The sequence below is a fragment of the Ixodes scapularis genome, unplaced genomic scaffold (assembly GCF_016920785.2).
Source record: "Ixodes scapularis isolate PalLabHiFi unplaced genomic scaffold, ASM1692078v2 PGA_scaffold9__187_contigs__length_104089568, whole genome shotgun sequence".
Classification (NCBI taxonomy): Eukaryota; Metazoa; Arthropoda; class Arachnida; order Ixodida; family Ixodidae; genus Ixodes; species Ixodes scapularis.
This window is the reverse complement of record NW_024609884.1, coordinates 56,743,872-56,768,418: the sequence shown is the minus strand read 5'-3', so window position 1 is coordinate 56,768,418 and position 24,547 is coordinate 56,743,872. Positions and strand designations below refer to the sequence as shown.

Below are 24,547 nucleotides of genomic sequence, written 5' to 3'. Positions count from 1 at the left end.
CCAAGGAGCGACATGTTCGGCGCTCACCATACCCGGCGTTCCTTGCACTCTTAAAAAAAATATATATATATTGTAGTACTCTCCTTAAGGGGGTAACCGACTTGCACACAGGGCAACCCCTTTTGGAGGTAAAGTTGCTCCCTGCAATGAGCGTGCAAACTTACCCCCTGGGTTATGGTGCAACATTGCCTCCTTTTGGGGAAAACTTTAGTTCCTTTTAAAGTTAAAACTGCATCGTTTTAAGGTCTGCTTTTACCTCCTTTTGGAGGCAACAGTGCCTGCTACAGGGGGCTGGTTTTAGCTTCCTATAGAGGGAACAGTTACCCCATTTTGGGGGCAATAGTACACTCCCCTAGTTTGTACTTTTACCCCCTATGGAGGGAACTATTATCCTATTTAGGGTTAACTGTACACGATGGAAAGAACAGCTCAGAAAAAGCGGACTGCGAAGATCAAACACGGCAGGACAGTGCTGTCTTGTCGGGTTTGTTCTTCTTCGTAGTCCGCGCTTTCTGAGCGGTTTTCCCCGTCATGTATAACGCCAACTAACTGGCCCAGTTCACCACCTTATTAAAGGTTAAGTGTACAATTTATGAGAACACTTTTACCCCCTAAAGGAAGTATACTATGGCTCTTTGTGGGTGTGATAATACATACTTCAAGGGTGGGTCTTATAACAGATGAAGATGACACTAGTTCTGAAAGAAAATGGCAATGTTTTATTGTGTCTGTCACAAACAGAAGGGCATAAAATCAATGGCATAACTAGACATCTCATAAAAATTTTAAGATGAAAACACTAAGCGCAATAAAGGCACTTGGAACAACACTTTTGGGGCTCTAGTTCGCGAGTACGAAGATAGCACGCACGCTGCCCTTCCCGTTGCTTAATTAACTCGGGAATTATTCCAGCTATACATGTTTAAAAAAAAAAGTTATAAGGCAGCTTTTTCGTTAGTAATGGTTTGTATGGTGGCAGTCTGAAAAAAAAAAGCTCGTATTTTAATGGTGATAATTTTTGAAGGTGAGAATCTCGAAGTCGTAGGTTTATCTATGAGCGTTCCTCCTGCTGAGATAGAGTTCGTGCAGCCGACATCCGTCCTTGAGCCAAGAAAAACTGGGAAGCAAGAATTAAAAGGAAACACAAGGCAAATGAAAACAAAATAGTATAAACTATATGTCATACTTTATAAGAGCAGAGCTACGCGTCGAGCGCAAATGAATCGGCGACATGGGATCATTATGGCGCATGCCATTTCTAGCGCTCGAGACATGGGAACAGGTGCCTGCGGGCCGCGTGTTTGAGACCCTTGCCTTACGAGATCACCGTTCAATGAACCAGTATTCTTTTATCTGTCAGGCTAGACGCGGCGACAGCGCCTTAAACTTTCAAATCTAGAGGAATAGTCGGCACCTGAAGTCAAGAAAACATTTATAGTCCTTTGCAGAACAGAGCAGGGGGTTATATATGATCAGAGGCAAAACGTTGAAGACGAAACTTGGTCTTGACCTTCCTTGTAATTAGTAAAGAAATATATCGGGTTGTAGTAGTATCGCTACTAGGCATATACCCGAAAAATGTATTTTGATACAAAACTACAAAATACAGTTCAAAAATTGTATCGCGATATATAATGCAAACACGTTCTGTCTTTCTAAATTACTATCCTGATACTGCCTAACCCTGGGCCCCACTAGTGCGAGTGTCTTTGTGTAAAGTGAGAAGCATTCATAATCAAAATCGTTGCACGCCCCTTTAAAAACATCTTATTGGTTCATTTATACAATACATTCTCTTTCTACACGATCTGGAAGCCTTTGAAATGTCCGTATGACGCTAAATGTATAGATTGATGGTTAACATTTGATGCTGCCGCGATATCTATATTATTCAAAAGTTATGAACTGAAGGTAGATCTGCCTTAAAAGTTTTAATTTGATTATTTTTATATATTAAAGACAATAATATCAGGGAGAACGTAAGGGCAATTTAATTAACTTAATTGTGCAGAGAAAAAACTTCTACTTTTTTGCCTGTATTTTTTTTTGTATTTTTTTTATGTGACACTGAACATGTGCCTGTTTGAATGGCCTTGACTTGTTTTATCTACTCCCGGAAGTACGCTTAATTTAAGTCTGTTATTTGACTACCAGTGTAAGCGTAGCTGGCCCGAGGGATTGAGGGTACGCCGTAAGTTATGAAGAAGAAAAAAATATCCCATGGGTTATTGAGGTGCAATCTACGTGAAAGGTCAGAGTTTTTATTGACAGGTCGATCTTTAGTTGTATTTTACCCAAGAGCTAAAACAAAATAGACAACTACAATATGCAAAGTATTGTTCTCTGGAATGTAAAAAATGCGTAGGAACTTTACCAGTAGGGACAGTCGATGTTGTACGAAAAATCTTACTTTCTTCAAGACTCAAACTATCATCAAAAAAAAAAAAAAAAAACGCTTCAGTAGGTTGTTTTATCAAATCATGGGCGTTTTTTTTTTTTGTGTGTTTTTTTTTTTGGGGGGGGGGGGGGAGGGGGCACCATTTTTATTTCTCTTGACATTAATTTTCTATTTTATAAGCGATTCAATCTGCCTTAGTGTTTCCATTTTTAAAAATACTCCAGGTGAAAAAAAAAACCCTGAGTGGTGCCAAACGAGATTAGGGCGTGCATGTGTTCACACTGGGGAATTACGAAAACAGACTGCGTTAGAATAATGAGTACCATTTAGATATTCTATTTTGCCCCCCCCCCCCCAATAAAATCTCTGACATAAAACAAGTATTACGAATTTCGGGTCACTAGCACAAAAATATGCTATCAAATGAACTAAAGTCATGGCAGATGTTCAGTGCTGAGTAGGGTCTTGGGCTCTCCCAAGCGCCCCGCAACCTGCAAGCACCCATTTCAGCCAGCCGCCGAGAACAAACTGCGCCCCCCCCCCCCCCAGGAAAAAAAAAAAAAGCTTTAGCATAAAACAACTATTACAAATTTCGGATCAACAAAAATATGCTATCAAATGAACTAAAGTCATGGCAGATGTTCAGTGCTGAGTAGGGTCTTGGGCTCTCCCAAGCGCCCCGCAACCTGCAAGCACCCGTTTCAGCCAGCCGCCGAGAACAAACTGCGCCCCCCCCCCCCACCCAGAAAAAAAAAAAAAGCTTTAGCATAAAACAACTATTACAAATTTCGGATCAACAAAAATGTGCTATCAAATGAACTAAAGTCATGGCAGATGTTCAGTGCTGAGTAGGGTCTTGGGCTCTCCCAAGCGCCCCGCAACCTGCAAGCACCCGTTTCAGCCAGCCGCCGAGAACAAACTGCGCCCCCCCCCCCAGAAAAAAAAAAAAAAAAGCTTTAGCATAAAACAACTATTACAAATTTCGGATCAACAAAAATATGCTATCAAATGAACTAAAGTCATGGCAGATGTTCAGTGCTGAGTAGGGTCTTGGGCTCTCCCAAGCGCCCCGCAACCTGCAAGCACCCGTTTCAGCCAGCCGCCGAGAACAAACTGCGCCCCCCCCCCCCCCCAGAAAAAAAAAAAAAAAGCTTTAGCATAAAACAACTATTACAAATTTCGGATCAACAAAAATATGCTATCAAATGAACTAAAGTCATGGCAGATGTTCAGTGCTGAGTAGGGTCTTGGGCTCTCCCAAGCGCCCCGCAACCTGCAAGCACCCGTTTCAGCCAGCCGCCGAGAACAAACTGCGCCCCCCCCCCCCCAGAAAAAAAAAAAAAGCTTTAGCATAAAACAACTATTACAAATTTCGGATCAACAAAAATATGCTATCAAATGAACTAAAGTCATGGCAGATGTTCAGTGCTGAGTAGGGTCTTGGGCTCTCCCAAGCGCCCCGCAACCTGCAAGCACCCGTTTCAGCCAGCCGCCGAGAACAAACTGCGCCCCCCCCCCCCCAGAAAAAAAAAAAAAAGCTTTAGCATAAAACAACTATTACAAATTTCGGATCAACAAAAATATGCTATCAAATGAACTAAAGTCATGGCAGATGTTCAGTGCTGAGTAGGGTCTTGGGCTCTCCCAAGCGCCCCGCAACCTGCAAGCACCCATTTCAGCCAGCCGCCGAGAACAAACTGCGCCCCCCCCCCCCCCCCAGAAAAAAAAAAAAAAAGCTTTAGCATAAAACAACTATTACAAATTTCGGATCAACAAAAATATGCTATCAAATGAACTAAAGTCATGGCAGATGTTCAGTGCTGAGAAGGGTCTTGGGCTCTCCCAAGCGCCCCGCAACCTGCAAGCACCCATTTCAGCCAGCCGCCGAGAACAAACTGCGCCCCCCCCCCCCCAGAAAAAAAAAAAAAAGCTTTAGCATAAAACAACTATTACAAATTTCGGATCAACAAAAATATGCTATCAAATGAACTAAAGTCATGGCAGATGTTCAGTGCTGAGTAGGGTCTTGGGCTCTCCCAAGCGCCCCGCAACCTGCAAGCACCCGTTTCAGCCAGCCGCCGAGAACAAACTGCGCCCCCCCCCCCCCAGAAAAAAAAAAAAAAAGCTTTAGCATAAAACAACTATTACAAATTTCGGATCAACAAAAATATGCTATCAAATGAACTAAAGTCATGGCAGATGTTCAGTGCTGAGTAGGGTCTTGGGCTCTCCCAAGCGCCCCGCAACCTGCAAGCACCCGTTTCAGCCAGCCGCCGAGAACAAACTGCGCCCCCCCCCCCCCCCCAGAAAAAAAAAAAAGCTTTAGCATAAAACAACTATTACAAATTTCGGATCAACAAAAATATGCTATCAAATGAACTAAAGTCATGGCAGATGTTCAGTGCTGAGTAGGGTCTTGGGCTCTCCCAAGCGCCCCGCAACCTGCAAGCACCCGTTTCAGCCAGCCGCCGAGAACAAACTGCGCCCCCCCCCCCAGAAAAAAAAAAAAAAGCTTTAGCATAAAACAACTATTACAAATTTCGGATCAACAAAAATATGCTATCAAATGAACTAAAGTCATGGCAGATGTTCAGTGCTGAGTAGGGTCTTGGGCTCTCCCAAGCGCCCCGCAACCTGCAAGCACCCGTTTCAGCCAGCCGCCGAGAACAAACTGCGCCCCCCCCCCCAGAAAAAAAAAAAAGCTTTAGCATAACACAACTATTACAAATTTCGGATCAACAAAAATATGCTATCAAATGAACTAAAGTCATGGCAGATGTTCAGTGCTGAGTAGGGTCTTGGGCTCTCCCAAGCGCCCCGCAACCTGCAAGCACCCGTTTCAGCCAGCCGCCGAGAACAAACTGCGCCCCCCTCCCCCCCCCCAGAAAAAAAAAAAAAAGCTTTAGCATAAAACAACTATTACAAATTTCGGATCAACAAAAATATGCTATCAAATGAACTAAAGTCATGGCAGATGTTCAGTGCTGAGTAGGGTCTTGGGCTCTCCCAAGCGCCCCGCAACCTGCAAGCACCCGTTTCAGCCAGCCGCCGAGAACAAACTGCGCCCCCCCCCCCCCAGAAAAAAAAAAAAAGCTTTAGCATAAAACAACTATTACAAATTTCGGATCAACAAAAATATGCTATCAAATGAACTAAAGTCATGGCAGATGTTCAGTGCTGAGTAGGGTCTTGGGCTCTCCCAAGCGCCCCGCAACCTGCAAGCACCCGTTTCAGCCAGCCGCCGAGAACAAACTGCGCCCCCCCCCCCAGAAAAAAAAAAAAAGCTTTAGCATAAAACAACTATTACAAATTTCGGATCAACAAAAATATGCTATCAAATGAACTAAAGTCATGGCAGATGTTCAGTGCTGAGTAGGGTCTTGGGCTCTCCCAAGCGCCCCGCAACCTGCAAGCACCCGTTTCAGCCAGCCGCCGAGAACAAACTGCGCCCCCCCCCCCAGAAAAAAAAAAAAGCTTTAGCATAAAACAACTATTACAAATTTCGGATCAACAAAAATATGCTATCAAATGAACTAAAGTCATGGCAGATGTTCAGTGCTGAGTAGGGTCTTGGGCTCTCCCAAGCGCCCCGCAACCTGCAAGCACCCGTTTCAGCCAGCCGCCGAGAACAAACTGCGCCCCCCCCCCAGAAAAAAAAAAAAAAGCTTTAGCATAACACAACTATTACAAATTTCGGATCAACAAAAATATGCTATCAAATGAACTAAAGTCATGGCAGATGTTCAGTGCTGAGTAGGGTCTTGGGCTCTCCCAAGCGCCCCGCAACCTGCAAGCACCCGTTTCAGCCAGCCGCCGAGAACAAACTGCGCCCCCCCCCCCCCCCCCAGAAAAAAAAAAAAAAAGCTTTAGCATAAAACAACTATTACAAATTTCGGATCAACAAAAATATGCTATCAAATGAACTAAAGTCATGGCAGATGTTCAGTGCTGAGTAGGGTCTTGGGCTCTCCCAAGCGCCCCGCAACCTGCAAGCACCCGTTTCAGCCAGCCGCCGAGAACAAACTGCGCCCCCCCCCCCCCAGAAAAAAAAAAAAAAAGCTTTAGCATAACACAACTATTACAAATTTCGGATCAACAAAAATATGCTATCAAATGAACTAAAGTCATGGCAGATGTTCAGTGCTGAGTAGGGTCTTGGGCTCTCCCAAGCGCCCCGCAACCTGCAAGCACCCGTTTCAGCCAGCCGCCGAGAACAAACTGCGCCCCCCCCCCCCCAGAAAAAAAAAAAAAAAGCTTTAGCATAAAACAACTATTACAAATTTCGGATCAACAAAAATATGCTATCAAATGAACTAAAGTCATGGCAGATGTTCAGTGCTGAGTAGGGTCTTGGGCTCTCCCAAGCGCCCCGCAACCTGCAAGCACCCGTTTCAGCCAGCCGCCGAGAACAAACTGCGCCCCCCCCCCCCCCAGAAAAAAAAAAAAAAGCTTTAGCATAAAACAACTATTACAAATTTCGGATCAACAAAAATATGCTATCAAATGAACTAAAGTCATGGCAGATGTTCAGTGCTGAGTAGGGTCTTGGGCTCTCCCAAGCGCCCCGCAACCTGCAAGCACCCGTTTCAGCCAGCCGCCGAGAACAAACTGCGCCCCCCCCCCCAGAAAAAAAAAAAAAAAGCTTTAGCATAACACAACTATTACAAATTTCGGATCAACAAAAATATGCTATCAAATGAACTAAAGTCATGGCAGATGTTCAGTGCTGAGTAGGGTCTTGGGCTCTCCCAAGCGCCCCGCAACCTGCAAGCACCCGTTTCAGCCAGCCGCCGAGAACAAACTGCGCCCCCCCCCCCCCCAGAAAAAAAAAAAAGCTTTAGCATAAAACAACTATTACAAATTTCGGATCAACAAAAATATGCTATCAAATGAACTAAAGTCATGGCAGATGTTCAGTGCTGAGTAGGGTCTTGGGCTCTCCCAAGCGCCCCGCAACCTGCAAGCACCCGTTTCAGCCAGCCGCCGAGAACAAACTGCGCCCTTCCCCCCCCCAGAAAAAAAAAAAAAAGCTTTAGCATAACACAACTATTACAAATTTCGGATCAACAAAAATATGCTATCAAATGAACTAAAGTCATGGCAGATGTTCAGTGCTGAGTAGGGTCTTGGGCTCTCCCAAGCGCCCCGCAACCTGCAAGCACCCGTTTCAGCCAGCCGCCGAGAACAAACTGCGCCCCCCCCCCCCCAGAAAAAAAAAAAAAAGCTTTAGCATAAAACAACTATTACAAATTTCGGATCAACAAAAATATGCTATCAAATGAACTAAAGTCATGGCAGATGTTCAGTGCTGAGTAGGGTCTTGGGCTCTCCCAAGCGCCCCGCAACCTGCAAGCACCCGTTTCAGCCAGCCGCCGAGAACAAACTGCGCCCCCCCCCCCCAGAAAAAAAAAAAAGCTTTAGCATAACACAACTATTACAAATTTCGGATCAACAAAAATATGCTATCAAATGAACTAAAGTCATGGCAGATGTTCAGTGCTGAGTAGGGTCTTGGGCTCTCCCAAGCGCCCCGCAACCTGCAAGCACCCGTTTCAGCCAGCCGCCGAGAACAAACTGCGCCCCCCCCCCCCAGAAAAAAAAAAAAAAGCTTTAGCATAAAACAACTATTACAAATTTCGGATCAACAAAAATATGCTATCAAATGAACTAAAGTCATGGCAGATGTTCAGTGCTGAGTAGGGTCTTGGGCTCTCCCAAGCGCCCCGCAACCTGCAAGCACCCGTTTCAGCCAGCCGCCGAGAACAAACTGCGCCCCCCCCCCCCAGAAAAAAAAAAAAAAGCTTTAGCATAACACAACTATTACAAATTTCGGATCAACAAAAATATGCTATCAAATGAACTAAAGTCATGGCAGATGTTCAGTGCTGAGTAGGGTCTTGGGCTCTCCCAAGCGCCCCGCAACCTGCAAGCACCCGTTTCAGCCAGCCGCCGAGAACAAACTGCGCCCCCCCCCCCCAGAAAAAAAAAAAAAAGCTTTAGCATAAAACAACTATTACAAATTTCGGATCAACAAAAATATGCTATCAAATGAACTAAAGTCATGGCAGATGTTCAGTGCTGAGTAGGGTCTTGGGCTCTCCCAAGCGCCCCGCAACCTGCAAGCACCCGTTTCAGCCAGCCGCCGAGAACAAACTGCGCCCCCCCCCCCCCCCCAGAAAAAAAAAAAAAAAGCTTTAGCATAAAACAACTATTACAAATTTCGGATCAACAAAAATATGCTATCAAATGAACTAAAGTCATGGCAGATGTTCAGTGCTGAGTAGGGTCTTGGGCTCTCCCAAGCGCCCCGCAACCTGCAAGCACCCGTTTCAGCCAGCCGCCGAGAACAAACTGCGCCCCCCCCCCCCCCAGAAAAAAAAAAAAAAGCTTTAGCATAACACAACTATTACAAATTTCGGATCAACAAAAATATGCTATCAAATGAACTAAAGTCATGGCAGATGTTCAGTGCTGAGTAGGGTCTTGGGCTCTCCCAAGCGCCCCGCAACCTGCAAGCACCCGTTTCAGCCAGCCGCCGAGAACAAACTGCGCCCCCCCCCCCCCCCCAGAAAAAAAAAAAAGCTTTAGCATAAAACAACTATTACAAATTTCGGATCAACAAAAATATGCTATCAAATGAACTAAAGTCATGGCAGATGTTCAGTGCTGAGTAGGGTCTTGGGCTCTCCCAAGCGCCCCGCAACCTGCAAGCACCCGTTTCAGCCAGCCGCCGAGAACAAACTGCGCCCCCCCCCCCCAGAAAAAAAAAAAAGCTTTAGCATAAAACAACTATTACAAATTTCGGATCAACAAAAATATGCTATCAAATGAACTAAAGTCATGGCAGATGTTCAGTGCTGAGTAGGGTCTTGGGCTCTCCCAAGCGCCCCGCAACCTGCAAGCACCCGTTTCAGCCAGCCGCCGAGAACAAACTGCGCCCCCCTCCCCCCCCCCCAGAAAAAAAAAAAAAAGCTTTAGCATAAAACAACTATTACAAATTTCGGATCAACAAAAATATGCTATCAAATGAACTAAAGTCATGGCAGATGTTCAGTGCTGAGTAGGGTCTTGGGCTCTCCCAAGCGCCCCGCAACCTGCAAGCACCCGTTTCAGCCAGCCGCCGAGAACAAACTGCGCCCCCCCCCCCCAGAAAAAAAAAAAAAGCTTTAGCATAAAACAACTATTACAAATTTCGGATCAACAAAAATATGCTATCAAATGAACTAAAGTCATGGCAGATGTTCAGTGCTGAGTAGGGTCTTGGGCTCTCCCAAGCGCCCCGCAACCTGCAAGCACCCGTTTCAGCCAGCCGCCGAGAACAAACTGCGCCCCCCCCCCCCCCAGAAAAAAAAAAAAAAGCTTTAGCATAAAACAACTATTACAAATTTCGGATCAACAAAAATATGCTATCAAATGAACTAAAGTCATGGCAGATGTTCAGTGCTGAGTAGGGTCTTGGGCTCTCCCAAGCGCCCCGCAACCTGCAAGCACCCGTTTCAGCCAGCCGCCGAGAACAAACTGCGCCCCCCCCCCCCCCCAGAAAAAAAAAAAAAGCTTTAGCATAAAACAACTATTACAAATTTCGGATCAACAAAAATATGCTATCAAATGAACTAAAGTCATGGCAGATGTTCAGTGCTGAGTAGGGTCTTGGGCTCTCCCAAGCGCCCCGCAACCTGCAAGCACCCGTTTCAGCCAGCCGCCGAGAACAAACTGCGCCCCCCTCCCCCCCCCCCAGAAAAAAAAAAAAAAGCTTTAGCATAAAACAACTATTACAAATTTCGGATCAACAAAAATATGCTATCAAATGAACTAAAGTCATGGCAGATGTTCAGTGCTGAGTAGGGTCTTGGGCTCTCCCAAGCGCCCCGCAACCTGCAAGCACCCGTTTCAGCCAGCCGCCGAGAACAAACTGCGCCCCCCCCCCCCCAGAAAAAAAAAAAAAAGCTTTAGCATAAAACAACTATTACAAATTTCGGATCAACAAAAATATGCTATCAAATGAACTAAAGTCATGGCAGATGTTCAGTGCTGAGTAGGGTCTTGGGCTCTCCCAAGCGCCCCGCAACCTGCAAGCACCCGTTTCAGCCAGCCGCCGAGAACAAACTGCGCCCCCCCCCCCCCAGAAAAAAAAAAAAAGCTTTAGCATAAAACAACTATTACAAATTTCGGATCAACAAAAATATGCTATCAAATGAACTAAAGTCATGGCAGATGTTCAGTGCTGAGTAGGGTCTTGGGCTCTCCCAAGCGCCCCGCAACCTGCAAGCACCCGTTTCAGCCAGCCGCCGAGAACAAACTGCGCCCCCCCCCCCCCCCAGAAAAAAAAAAAAAGCTTTAGCATAAAACAACTATTACAAATTTCGGATCAACAAAAATATGCTATCAAATGAACTAAAGTCATGGCAGATGTTCAGTGCTGAGTAGGGTCTTGGGCTCTCCCAAGCGCCCCGCAACCTGCAAGCACCCGTTTCAGCCAGCCGCCGAGAACAAACTGCGCCCCCCCCCCCCCCCCAGAAAAAAAAAAAAAAGCTTTAGCATAAAACAACTATTACAAATTTCGGATCAACAAAAATATGCTATCAAATGAACTAAAGTCATGGCAGATGTTCAGTGCTGAGTAGGGTCTTGGGCTCTCCCAAGCGCCCCGCAACCTGCAAGCACCCGTTTCAGCCAGCCGCCGAGAACAAACTGCGCCCCCCCCCCCCCCCAGAAAAAAAAAAAAAAAAGCTTTAGCATAACACAACTATTACAAATTTCGGATCAACAAAAATATGCTATCAAATGAACTAAAGTCATGGCAGATGTTCAGTGCTGAGTAGGGTCTTGGGCTCTCCCAAGCGCCCCGCAACCTGCAAGCACCCGTTTCAGCCAGCCGCCGAGAACAAACTGCGCCCCCCTCCCCCCCCCCCCAGAAAAAAAAAAAAAAGCTTTAGCATAAAACAACTATTACAAATTTCGGATCAACAAAAATATGCTATCAAATGAACTAAAGTCATGGCAGATGTTCAGTGCTGAGTAGGGTCTTGCGCTCCCCCGAGCGCCCCGGAACCTGCAAGCGCCCGTTTCAGTCAGCCGCCGAGAACAAACTGCGCCCTCGAGCTTCGGCAGTATTAAATGAAAAAAAAAATGAAGGCTTCATATTTGACTGCTGAATTGTATGAATGTAGTCCATCACAAACCGAAGTGACAAGTATCCCCATCCGCCATAGACGGCGCGACAGTTTTCCTGTTTTCCAAATGTCACGGCTGAAATTGAATCGGAATTTGAAAACGATCCCCTGTCGCTTCGCTTTAGCTGCGGCGCGTTTAAGCCTCCACATCGGTGCGTCAAGAGCTGTATAGAGAAAGGGGAAAAAAATAAAAAAAAGTGTCAATTTCGGAGACGTGTAGCTTGTAACTTCCAAATTCAGTTTACCCGTCGTTGTTCAATTCCTCCGGAGTGAAAGTTCTGATAGCAACAAACTGGCGTTCGTGCTGCGTCACGTACATCAGAATCAGAATCAGTTTATTTCTGTCACAGCGCTTTTACACACATGTGACAAGGGGGGCCAGGAAAAAAAGCTGCAAGTTTGCAGCATAACCGTATGCACCCGAAGGAGCTTTCTATTCTGCTTTTGATTTGCATGCGGTGCACTACCACAAATGCTGCTGCCAGCCTGAGTCGGAAAAAAACAAAAAAAAATTGTAGGCAAGCAAAACTTAAAAAGAATACCTCAGGAGAGATTCCCGAGGCTTATCATGCTCGCCGGCGACGCAAAATATATCAGCACACTGTCATTGCGTCTAACGCAAAACGAATTTGAGTACATTGCATCATCACTGTGAGTACAAGGTAGATATATTTATGTGCTTTTTACGCGTCAAAGTTCAGTTGATAGTAGTGCTTCGGTTGTCTCGCATTTCTTGTCCCGTTTCTTGGCGCTTTTGTGTTCACAGAATGCACGAACTTGCCCACCTTTCCATTCCATTCACGTGGCATGACGCATAGTTGAGAGACTCTAGCGCAATGTACACGGGTAATCACGAGCGCTAGTGAGCCACCATCGGACTTTTGCTCCTTCAGCGATACCGTTCACCCCTAAGTCGACACAGCAGTGGAAGTTATGAGCTCGTGGGACCAGTTATGCGTCCATCTTTCTCTACGGTATCACGCTCTCGCCCTTACCACCGCGAAGCGGAGACACGTGATTAAAGGGAAATGTTTTATTAGTCCGGCAAACGCATAGCTCCCACCACCCTTTCAGCTTGTGGGATGAATGGGGAGCGATGCGTCAGGCCGTACTATAGTCGGTGACAGGTTAAGAGTCAAGTGGAAGCTCCTCCCACCTCTCGGCGCTTTGACAGAGTGGGCGCTGCAGAGGAGGTCGCCCCCTCTCCAGCGTTCGCTCTGCTCAAGCGGAAAGAGGTGAGAGGAGCTTTTACTTGACTCTTAGCCTGTCACCAACTATAGCAGAACAGTAGAGTGTCTGCGGCTCAGTGTCCCAAACGGACTCACCGCAGGGTGTGGCTTTCCTCTGCAAAACGCACTGGAGATGGAAATGAACGCCATGTTTGCATCCGCAGGTGTTCCCGTGGAAGGTGCCAAAGGCTCCGGACCCTCCTCCAGGTCGCTGGTGGTGGACATGGAGGTCGGGGACACACAGCAGCACGGTGGATGCTGAGCCCCCTTCCCAGGACACCGGCAACACGTTTGTCGGAATCTTGGCCCGGGAGGGGGTGGAGTTTGTGCTGAACATGCTCAACAACGCCATCACCCTCCACAAAAGGGTGGTGGGCACTCGGCACCATTGCACGCCTTCACAAAGGTGCGTGATCCGACTGACTGTCAAAATAACCCTCACTTCGGTCACAACAGCTAATTAGAGTGGCGAAAGCGCTGTCTTGTACACTTCTATTTTCGCGTGAACGCCAGACGTGGCACGTAAGTCACACTTCAAATTGAACTACAAACACTCTATGAATGACCATGCGTCGTATACCTTTCCGCACAGCACTCGGAGAGCCAACATTTTACGGAAGAGCTCGAAGAATAACGAGACTCAAAATATGTTCGGACTTAAAAATGAAGTTTTTCTAGATGCTATATTGGGCATGTCGTTTCAGCGAAGTTCTGAGATTTGGAATATACGTCAAGTCTCGCTATATCCTTTCTTTGATCGCAACTATTCATTGCGATGACGAAGCAGTGGCAAGATGACAACTACATTCGTAAAAAACTTCGTTACATTTATTTACGTGCGTTGACAGCTCTCGTCTATGACCGATTCAAGGGGCTACTCCCGCCCAGCTCAACTTTTGCTACGGGGTGCTCTTTGGTTTCCAATGGTACATACGTAATCCCCTTCAGAAGCACTCCCGCGCCGGACCCCCCAGCCCCATCTCTTTAGCTGTCCCCCTCGCCTTCGCCAAGCTGGTTTTTTTTTAACACACAAGGACATATCGGAAAAGCCACTCCAACAGTCGAATGTTTAACTAGTTTCTGCGTACAGAAACCAACGCAGTGTGCAATAATAGAACACAGAATTACCCTAGAAGTACACTCTTTGCAGTGACACAGCAGACGGCAATAAAACGCCTTAGTTTAAACAATGCTCTATTGCAACAACCACAGAGGCGCACGAATTCACCTCGCCATAGCTGCCCGCCATGCAAATATGGAGCGCTAAGGACTAAAAGTGCCAGAAAACATAACACCAAAACATTTATCAAAAGCAACGACTACACTTAACAGAGAGAATAGAGTCAACCCATAAAATAAAACAGAATACACGACGCGCGTATCAATCAAACTCGCTCCCTATACAACTGAACACAGTTGTTTGGGGACAAAACGCCTTGACCAAATAAATGCCGCGCAGCGAAAAGCGCGCAGCAGCGCGAAACACATATTGAGAAATACGGTTGCCAACGTGTTTTAGTGATCCCCCCACTGTACGATATCATGCTCTTGACGACTGGAGCTTTTGCGTCGCCACCATGAGTCCATGCACCATGCTCCTCGGCAGAGTAAAGTATCCTCGCTCACGTACTCCGAGTCACAACAACGATTCTCGTTGAGGACTGCCCCAAGGTGCCTATGCACTCGTACGGGAGCCAGCTCCCTTGCGAGCATTGTCTTCCAATCACCGCAACTTACGGAGGCAGCTCAGGGAATGACGATGCCGAAACACATGTTTAGACCAGGGGTCTCAAACACGCAGGCCGGATGCGGCCCGCGACGCTTTGCGAAGCGGCCCGCAAGCATCCCGCGGCTGCGAGTTCCCGTTTATATGCCTCCAGTTTCACATGCGCCTTGAATAAGAGTCCTATATCCTCAATGTATTTCAGCTCAAAAATAAACTCCGCCTCTGTAACGTATTCACGGATTTTTCACTGTTCTGCTTATTGTTTGGACGGAGTATTGCTTCGTCCAAATATTTGCTTCTTGTTATTTTCTTGTCGGAATCAAACGGAATGGCGGCTACAAGCACGAGCTCTTTGCCCAAGGAAGCATTCCGGCTGCACAAAATCTTTATTAGAATAAACTGCCAAAAATAAAACTATGAGCTCAGGCTTCTAGCGTCTTTTAAATCTTCTTATAACACCATGTGCGGGCCCAAAGTAGTCGTACGTGCAAATAAAGCTAAAGACGGCCAAACTGAGCTTACAAAAAGCAGACAGCCAAGGTTCCTTGTCTAGAAAATCTTTGGGGTGTTGCTCGGACAGTCAGCTGCTTTGCAATGTGAAACCCCAATGTTGTCTGTTTGTTTATACCTTTGTCCCAAAATATTGCTGCCCCCCCCCCCCTTCCTTGGCCCTATGTCCTTTCGGGGGTGGGCTATTTGGCCCCCAAACTCGAATGAGATTGAGAGCGATGGTTTAGACCAAAAAACGCAGTCTGATTTGTGACATTAAACAATTCAAAACGTCACGCTTGCATTGCTTAATGTCCCAACTAAGACTGCGTTTTCTGGTCTAAACATATGTTTCGGCATTGTCATTCGCTGAACTGCCTCCGTAAGTTGCGGTGATTGGCTCTCCGAGTATTGTGCAGAAAAGTAGACGCACGGGCTTCTTTCAGAGAGTGGCTCTTGAGGTACATTCGCAAGATTTCTACAATTCCGCTTGATCTCGTCAAAGACTTGGAGATATCTAGAAAGCTCGCCCGGCTTCATCTAACTGCCACAGATCGAGAGTGCAACGTAACTCCTCACTTTCGTTGCCTCCGTAGTCTAGATTTAATAAAGTAGCAGGAGTTCCTTGGGTGCTCCTAAAACGATTGCACTTTTTAGAGCGCAGCTCTTGGGCGCCCATTTCCGGCTTAAACAGCGTCGCCGTCGGCGTCGGCATCGGCGTAACTGCGCGCTTTGCATTATGGGAAGAATGCAATGAGGCGTAACCGCGCATTGCAATATGAAAAAGTTTCCCCCTAAATTTATCGGAAAAAATTGCCCGCTAAGTTTAGCGGAAAAATTTTCTCTCTAAAGTGCTAATAAAGAGTATCGACGAAACTAAGGCAAATGGCCCAGGTGGCATATCTCCTCGTGTGCTTAAGCGCTGTTCTAATCCGATTTCGCTCTATCTTTATTTAATTTATGCGGAGCTACTATGTGCGGGTCTCTTGCCAAACGACTGGAAGACCGCCTCACATAGTTCCTATTCACAAAGGGGGTTCTAGGAAGGATGTTGAGAACCACAGGCCTATTTCGTTAACCTCCATCTCATGCAAGATCATAGAACATATTTTATACGCTTAAATAATACATCACATAACAAAAAGAACCTATTATCTAAAGAACAGCACGGTTTCCGTAAGGGCGTATCTTGCACCACGCAACTTGTCGAATTTTATCATGACTTGTCATTTGATGTTGATGGGGAGGCCAAACAGAGCGTATATTCCTAGATCTTCGCAGGGCTTTCGATACCGTTTCGCATTCACTTCTGCTCAATAAACTTAAGATGTTAAATATAGACTTGACGGTATTAAGATGGATCGAAAATTATTTGCAAGAGCGTTGTCAGTGAATGGTAAATGTTCGGCATACGTTAATGTTACATCAGTAATCCCATAGGCGTTCCACCATCAGGAGTCCCACAGGTGGCTATGTGCCAACATCGTGGCATATAGCCACGGTTTTGTAACCAATATTTCAAACGTCCTTCATCTCCCCAGCCAGGGGGAACCGAGGAGGCATGTGCTTATAATAGAGGCACATTTCGGTTTTGCTCAGAACTCAAAATAGCGTTTCGTGGAGATCATTTCGTGGAAACTGTATTTTGTAACATACGTGTTCGATCTAGGCACTTGGACCATGTTTTATTGGTGCTCCGTGGCCCTTCCACAGCCAGTGACCGCGGTTAAGTCTCAATATGAACTTTTAGCAAACCGTTCCCGTGTTCCGCGTCCCGCACAGGAGCCTTTGAAGTATGCTTTTGAGCGCGCGCCCGAGTGATACCTTGACCGCAGGGCGCGATGCTTAAAAGCATGCTTCAAAGGCTCCGGTAGTGCGGTACGCGGAACACGGGAACGGTTTGCTAAAAGTCCCCCCATTATTGTTGCTACAAACATGGCCTCATGTTTGTATACTGACAGGAGACGAACGGCAGAAAGCTCCCTCAGTTGTCCTGCCTCCAGCACAAGCTTCGTAATCCTTCGATAACGCTTTGGCGTCTCGAGAGCCTCGGGCGTGCACGCGCAGCCAAAGCATGGCGGAAGGCAACGAACACGTGCTGGAGGCCGTGCATTCCAAAGAGACGCCCTGCCTTTTTAATCCTGTCAATGATTATTGGGCAGGAGATCGAGCTATATGGGACGCTTGATCCGGCTTGTTTTCCGCACAGCCCGGTGTTTACTAACACAGACAAACAAAGAAATTGAACCTCGCCTAGCACGGTCGGGGCACGAGCGCTTCGCTTTGACCAGTGCTTTGGACGCATGAGGAGCGGCCTTCGAATCGTCATCTTCCATTTCTCTGAGCTAAAACAAACAAGAAAATTCGGTTTGTTGCCCACACAGCTGAAGCATGCCGCTAGAGGCGTGACTGTTCGATCTGCTCCCCAATAGTAACCAAAAAAAAAAATGCATCTGCAGTTTGCTTAGGAATCACAGGCTTTGGAATCCGCGTGGAAATTAAAAAAAAAAACAAAAAAAAAAAACAAGCAAACATAACTTCCGGATTACTTTGAGCATTTCGAAATCTTTATTTGATCCTTGTCACTCAATCTAAAGAAAAGCATTTGTAAAACTTTTTTTTTGTGTGTGGAGAGAGACGGAGAGATGAAGAGATTAAGAGATAACGAGGGGGCACTACTACTCTCGTAACCACTGTACTGAGTGGGTTGCGAATTATGCTGGCTTTCGCCGATGCAACACTCTAAAAAAGCTCGTGCGTATGCTTTCCCGCACAACACTCGGAGAGCCAATCACCGCAAGTTACGGAGGCAGCTCAGCGAATGACGATGCCGAAACATATATTTAGACCAAAAAACGCTGACTGAGTTGTGACATTAAGCAATGCAAGCGTGACGTTTTGCATTGCTTAATGTCACAACTCAGACTGGGTTTCTTGGTCTAAACATATGTTTCGGCATCGTCATTCGCTGAGCTGACTCCATAAGTTGCGCTGATTGGCTCTCCGAGTGTTGTGCGTGAAAGTAGACGCACAGACTTTTTTTAGAGTGGAGGTATATTTTTTTTCCTTCTCATTTTTCTAATCAAGTAATGCTGCAATTTCGTAGACGGCCCAGAGATAATGACGTAATCGAGATTGATCATGCCGCTGTAAATAATTATATTAGCTGTTTTGCGAGTTCCCTGTGACAGCTAATAACATTCTCCGTGCGACAAACTTTGGATACTAAACGATATGCCACACAGCAGACATGTCAATTGTCTCTCAAGACATTATTTAAGTTGATGATGACGATTCAACGGAAGACTATCGCTCTTGACAGGTTTCTTGATTAGGCTACTACTAGATTTTCTTTCGCGTTAAAACTTAAAAGAAACGTAATACCTGGCAGATATCGACGACCCCGATATACATATAGCTTTTTACCAGACTAAATTAACAGAGGCGCGTCAAATATATCCCGAGATATTTTAATTATATAAAAACAAATAGCTTCATTTGCCTCCTTATCTATCAATAAATGTAAATAACATGACTATCTACAGATATTTCCTTTGCAAAACTTTCGGTCGAAGTTCGTGTACCCCCATACAAGCAACGTTCATAGCGAACAAGCTGTACTTTTACACAATATAGGTGTCATTCATCGGAAGTCATATTTGAACGCGTTGTTCGCAGTTCGTGCTCAGAACTAACTCCCAGTTATCGTGTGCTAAGAACAACGATCTTCATTAAGTGCAACTGACGTTGAACGTGTATGAACGTGTACTCCACCAAATCTAAAACTCTGATCTTGGCAGCCGATAAATGAGAGTTAGTCCTGAGCATGCACTGCGAATAACGCGCTCAAATAGTGCGTCGTGAATGCCACCTTATAAACGGTTTCACAAAAGGCCGTTCTTTTTTTCTTTTTTTTTTACTTTGTGTAACCGGGCCAGATTTGTACGTAACGGGTTACAAGTAACTGATCACTTGTAATCAATTACATTTTATGGTAACCTTTTAACGCGAAAGGAAACGGTCAACTAGAACGATAGGAACAAAACACAGACAGGAAGGAACAGAGACATACACACCGCTGACTATCAACCGAAACTTTTTACTTCTTCTTCATCACTTTAACCGAAAGATTCACACCTGAAGTGTTTTGTCCCTATCGTTCTGGCTGACCGGTTCCTTTTGCATTATGTACCAACTAGCTCAACCGCAGCCTGTTATTCAGTAACCTTTTAACGCTTTAATTATTTTTTTTTCCTGCAGTTAACGTTCGCTGTAATATGCTATCGTATGAAATAAGTTACAAGTAATCAATTATATGTATGAAAAAGTACTAAAATTATTGAGTTATTTGTTTTACGTAAAAACCGCTCTGTCTGCCCGTACATCCCTCGCCTATGTTGCACCGACGTCGGACACTTTTTTTCTTACTAGAGAAATATACCAATATACCCGAAGGATTAGAATGTCAACACGAGCTCAGCGACTTTTTGACTGTCGAGCAGTCGAGAGCGCCTTGTTTCTTGTGTACGGGTTGTTACGATCCGGGTTTGCCGCGGCATAGACGACTGTGTTCTACAGTGACCTCATCTAGAGTGTCATTCATGTAAAGTTCCCTAACCTCATCTAGCCACAAGAAAGAACCCCGCCTCCTCAGTTCCATCTCGAAAAAGTGACAAAAAGAAACAAAATGTAACCACTTTGAACATACGTCTGCATTTTTGATTTCGTAATACAAAGTTAAAAAAGTAACGTGAAAAGTAACCAAAGACTTTCTGGTAACTTTTCAATTACTTTTGTGATTACTACTGTATTACTTTTTTTCAGTAAAGTAATTGTAATTGTGATCGGTTACTTTTTTTTAGTAACACGTACAAGAATGAATCGGAAGCCGTTTGTGGCGATGTTGGTGAACAGCTTCCGTCATTTTCTGTGTTGGTTTGCATTCAGTGATATTAAGTGTTAGTAAAATTCAGAAGCATAGCGAGTTGCTCCGTCGGCGACATAATTTAGGACGTATTATCGAGGACGTTTATAGATCGCATAAATTCATGCTTATTCTTTTTTTTTTTTTTTTTCGGAATTGTTTCCGTGACATTTGCCGGAACCGGTTTGTACGCCGGCGAGCCGACTGCTCGAGTGCCAGCTAGCCCTAATCATGAATACAGGCCGATATGGATAAAAAATTTAGAACCAGCCGATTCTTGTATTTCGCAGACTACTCTAACAGGCGCAGTCGATCACATAACGCAAGAAAACATGAGCAAGCTGCAAAACCGCATGGATTCCAGCATGAATTCCGGCGAAATGCCGAACCGGAAGGGGTCCCGTGAGATATTTTTGTACATGACTTGCGCAAGCGTATCGCGACCGATGCGTATTAAGTATAGAGGGGTCTTAATAGAGAGTTTTAGTACACTCTAAAAAATCCCCCGCGTCCACTTTCCCGCACAACACTCGGAGAACCAATCACCGCAACTTACGGAGGCAGCTCAGCGAATGACGATGCTGAAACGTATGCTTAGACCAAAAAAAAGCGGTCTGAGTTGTGACATTAACCAATGCAAGCGTGGCGTTTTGCATTGCTTAATGTCACAACTCAGATTGCGTTTTTTGGTCTAAACATATGTTTCGGCATCGTCATTCGCTGAGCTGCCCCCGTAAGTTACGGTGATTGGGTCTCCGAGTGTTTTGCGGGAAAGTGGACGCACGGGCTTTTTTTAGAGTGTAATACGTATAGGAGCAGACGCAGACCCCATACGTTAACGTTAACGTTGCGTCCTCCACACTGGGCATGCGCCATACGTACGAACTGCGGCGAGCCTTGCGTACGTACGCTCGCTATCGATTTTTGCGAACGTACGTTGCGGTCCCCTGCGTGCCATTTCGTTGCTCTCGTCGCGCACGGGAGAGCGCGAGACTAGTCCAGTTTGAAAAATGGCGGCGGTGAGGCAAACCAGCGGAAGTGCTACGCGCATTGTACGGGTTCGCTTTACCATTGAAGATGACATCAACCTCCTCAAAGAAGTCAACGCGACGACCCTTTCGAGCACCCACAAAGATGGGTGTCGAGAGCCAAGAACGTTGACGACGCCGTCGAACCCAAAAAGGCGTTTACCGTGCGGTCGGTACAAAAAGAAAAAAATATACAAAACACGTACACAACAGGCACACGGAAACACGCACTTCCGTAACAAAGCGAGGAGAATGGGGGTTTGGATTAGCTTGACCAAATACCCGCCTTGGATTGTTTGAAGCAGTTTACAGGAGCACATCTAGATGGCACTACAAGTCTTTGCGTATGCGTTCTTCTTCCGCTGTACTAAAAGTGCGTATTCGACGCGCTCCGTAACGTTCCGTCGGCGCAACGTTAACGCTAACGTAGGGGGTTTCCGTTTGCCCCTATACGTATTACTAAAACTCTCTAATGTGTATGCCACGAGAGCGCCATCGGCTGTGCCATCATGATGCCCCAAGGGTGCAACCTTGCCACGGCCGTGGCCGTGATAAACTGAGCTGCTTTCGCGCGCACTTTTCACTCTCGAATAAAGTCCTGTTCACACATACAGCGGATCACTAAATCAGCGCTACATGAGCGCTTGAAAGAGCGCTCATGTGGCGCTTCCTAGCGCGTGACTTAGTTCTAATATAGCGCTCTATTAGCGCTTTAGCAGAGCCTTGTTAGCGCTTCAGTAGAGACTTGTCAGCGCTTCAGTAGAGACTTGTCAGCGCTTCAGTAGAGTCTTGCTAGCGCTTTAGCAGAGCCTTGTTAGCGCTTCAGTAGAGCCTTGTTAGCACTCAGTAGAGCCTTGTTAGCGCGTTTTGTACCGCGGTTACTGCTGTGGAGTAGTGCGTGCACTGCTGTTCCGCTCCCTGTGGTTGGGTGCGCATCAGCGGCACCATGGCGGACATGTGGGACGCAGAAATAGAAACTCGACAAATGCTGTTACATACGCAATTAGTGCATATGTGTGTGGACGGCTTAATGCCCTGAAGAGCCTTCGGGGTGCGCGAAAGCTTTCGCCACCGAGATACCGACTGGTATCCGGCGAACCTTGTTCCCAGGCTGAGGAACCGAGACGCAGAGCTCTTTCGAAGGTGATTATTTTTTAACTGCCTGTCTTTGAAACGAGGGTCACGCATGTCGAATAGAAAGCGATGAGGTCGTACCCAATCAATTATTTGCTCAAAGTCTACGACTCTGATTCGTCTGCCCAACCGTTTGCTTCGAGAACTAATCTTTCATTTTTTATTTTTATTTATTTGGACATACTGCCAGCCGCCTGTTGGCAGCCAAGGCAAGGGTGGGCATAGACAGACAAAAATAAAAATAGCCCGGTAACCTAGCACACAGCAAGCATACATGACAAATCATCGGCGATTAAAAAGAAAAAGTGTTCAATCATGGTAAAAATAAATAAATAAAGTGGCATCGATTCACTTGACACAATCAACTCTCGAGCAAACGGTACCAATGGCGTACAAACACACACACACAAAGAAGAAATGCAACAGTAATAACGTAATATACCTTCTGTAGTCACCGCGAAAAAAGTTGTTCTATCATTGCTGCAAATGATGACGTTGTGGCTGCATTTGTAACACTTTCAGGCAAACTATTCCAGTCATTGATTGTTCGCGTGAAAAAGCTATTATTTAGACAGTCAGTTCTACAGAAAGGGACCACAATAGTTTTCGAGTGCTTATTGCGCGTGTGCCTGCTTGAGTCCATGTACTTTTCGAATGACAAGCGCGAAGAGTTGTGCACGATAGTATAAAGAAGCTTAAGACGATTTATCTTGCGACGGGTTTCAAGACGAGGCACTTTTGATATGTTGTATAATTTTGTAATTGAACTTTTTCTTCTGTATTCGTTGTACGCAAATCGGAGTGCTTTCTTCTGAACTCCCTCAATTCGGTCTACGTTGATTTTGTAAGTGGGATCCCACACCACGTCAGCATACTCCAGAACAGGGCGTACGGTGGTGCTGTACGCTGCTAGTTTGGTTTTTGGTGTACAGTGTCTTAGTTTTCTTTTGAAGATCCAGAGTTGCACCATCGCTTTCTGCACAACCCATGCTACATGACTGTTCCAATTGAGTTTTGACGTGAGTATAACACCGAGATACTTGTATTCGTTGACAGTTTCTAAGGGATGGTTGTTGATGGTGTAGCTAAAAGCAAGGGGCGTTTTCTTGCGTGCGACGCACATGTATACACACTTAGTACTGTTCAGCGACATCTGCCAATTCGTGCACCATTCCGTTATACTGTTTAAACAGTTACTGAGCTTTATCTGATTACTTCTCGAACCTACCTCTGAAAACAATACGCGGTCGTCCGCATAAAACCGGCATTGTACGCTGTCATCAACAGTAAGATCATTTATGTAAACTAGAAAAAGCAAAGGCCCGAGCACAGACCCCTGGGGCACACCAGAAATAACCGGGATAGTCGGTGAAATTACTCCTCCGACCTCAACAAATTGATGACGATTGCTTAAGTAAGAATCCAACCACCGCACGAGTCTTTCATTGCATAGGAGAGTCTTAAGTTTCATCAACAGCTTCTGATGTGGCACTCGATCGAAGACTTTGGCAAAATCCAAGAAAATAACATCCACCTGGCCCCCCTTATCAAGAACTTTTGCAAACTCATTTACAGTATGAAGAAGCTGCGTAACCGTCGAGAAGCCGCGCCTAAAACCATGCTGTTGATCCGATATGAAGTTATTTGCCTCAAAGTGAGTCACGATATGCTTGAATAAAAAATGTTCGAGAACCTTGCTGCAAGAACAAAGCAAAGAAATTGGTCTATAGTTACACACTTGAAGCCTGTCACCGGCTTTATGAATTTGTATTACCTTTACAGTTTTCCACTGATCCGGTACAATAGCCTGTTCAAGCACATTGCTGATTATAACAAAAAAAAAAATTAGAGCACCATTCGGCGTATCTTTTCAGAAATGCGTTAGGGACATTGTCTGGACCACTTGATTTTTTTTTTGTGTGTGTTTAAATTTAGAAGTGCTTCGAAATGCCTTCCTGCGCCACCTGGATATCCGGTACTCCTATTGCACTTTCCCTGTATTCAGGTGATCCGCCGTCGTTAATCGTGAATACCGAATAAAAATAGGTATTAAATGTTTTAGCGATAGCTGATTTGTCAACAACTTCGCTTCCACATTCCTCAATCTTGGTTACGTGCTGTCTCGTGCCCTGTAAATGCCTCCAAAATTTAACTGGATCATTAAGCAGGAAGTTGGTCATTTTAACGTTGTAGTACTCAAACCTGGATTTTTTTAGTAGTGATTTAAGTTTTATACGCAGCACAGCTACCTCTGTTTTGCCTTGACATGTTTTGTTGTCTTTTTGCCTGGCGCTTTACTTGTAGTATCTCCCTCGTTACCCAAGGACTACGCTGTCTAGTATTTGTTTTCCTGGTTGGCACAAAGCGTTCTATACACGTGTTTACAGTTTCTTGGAAGAAATGCCATAAGTGGTTTATATCACAGTTGTGCAGGTAGATAAATCGG

At 45.5% G+C, this 24,547-nt stretch overlaps 1 protein-coding gene across 1 annotated transcript in view; it reads left to right on the top strand.

Annotated features, from left to right (window-relative positions):
• LOC8033259 overlaps positions 1-24,547 on the top strand; it is a 958,536-nt gene that overhangs the window by 633,293 nt on the left and 300,696 nt on the right. Inside the window, exon 7 of the mRNA XM_042287366.1 lies at positions 12,965-13,206. Coding sequence (XP_042143300.1) covers positions 12,965-13,206 — 242 coding nt within the window. The remainder of the gene's footprint in view (positions 1-12,964; positions 13,207-24,547) is intronic.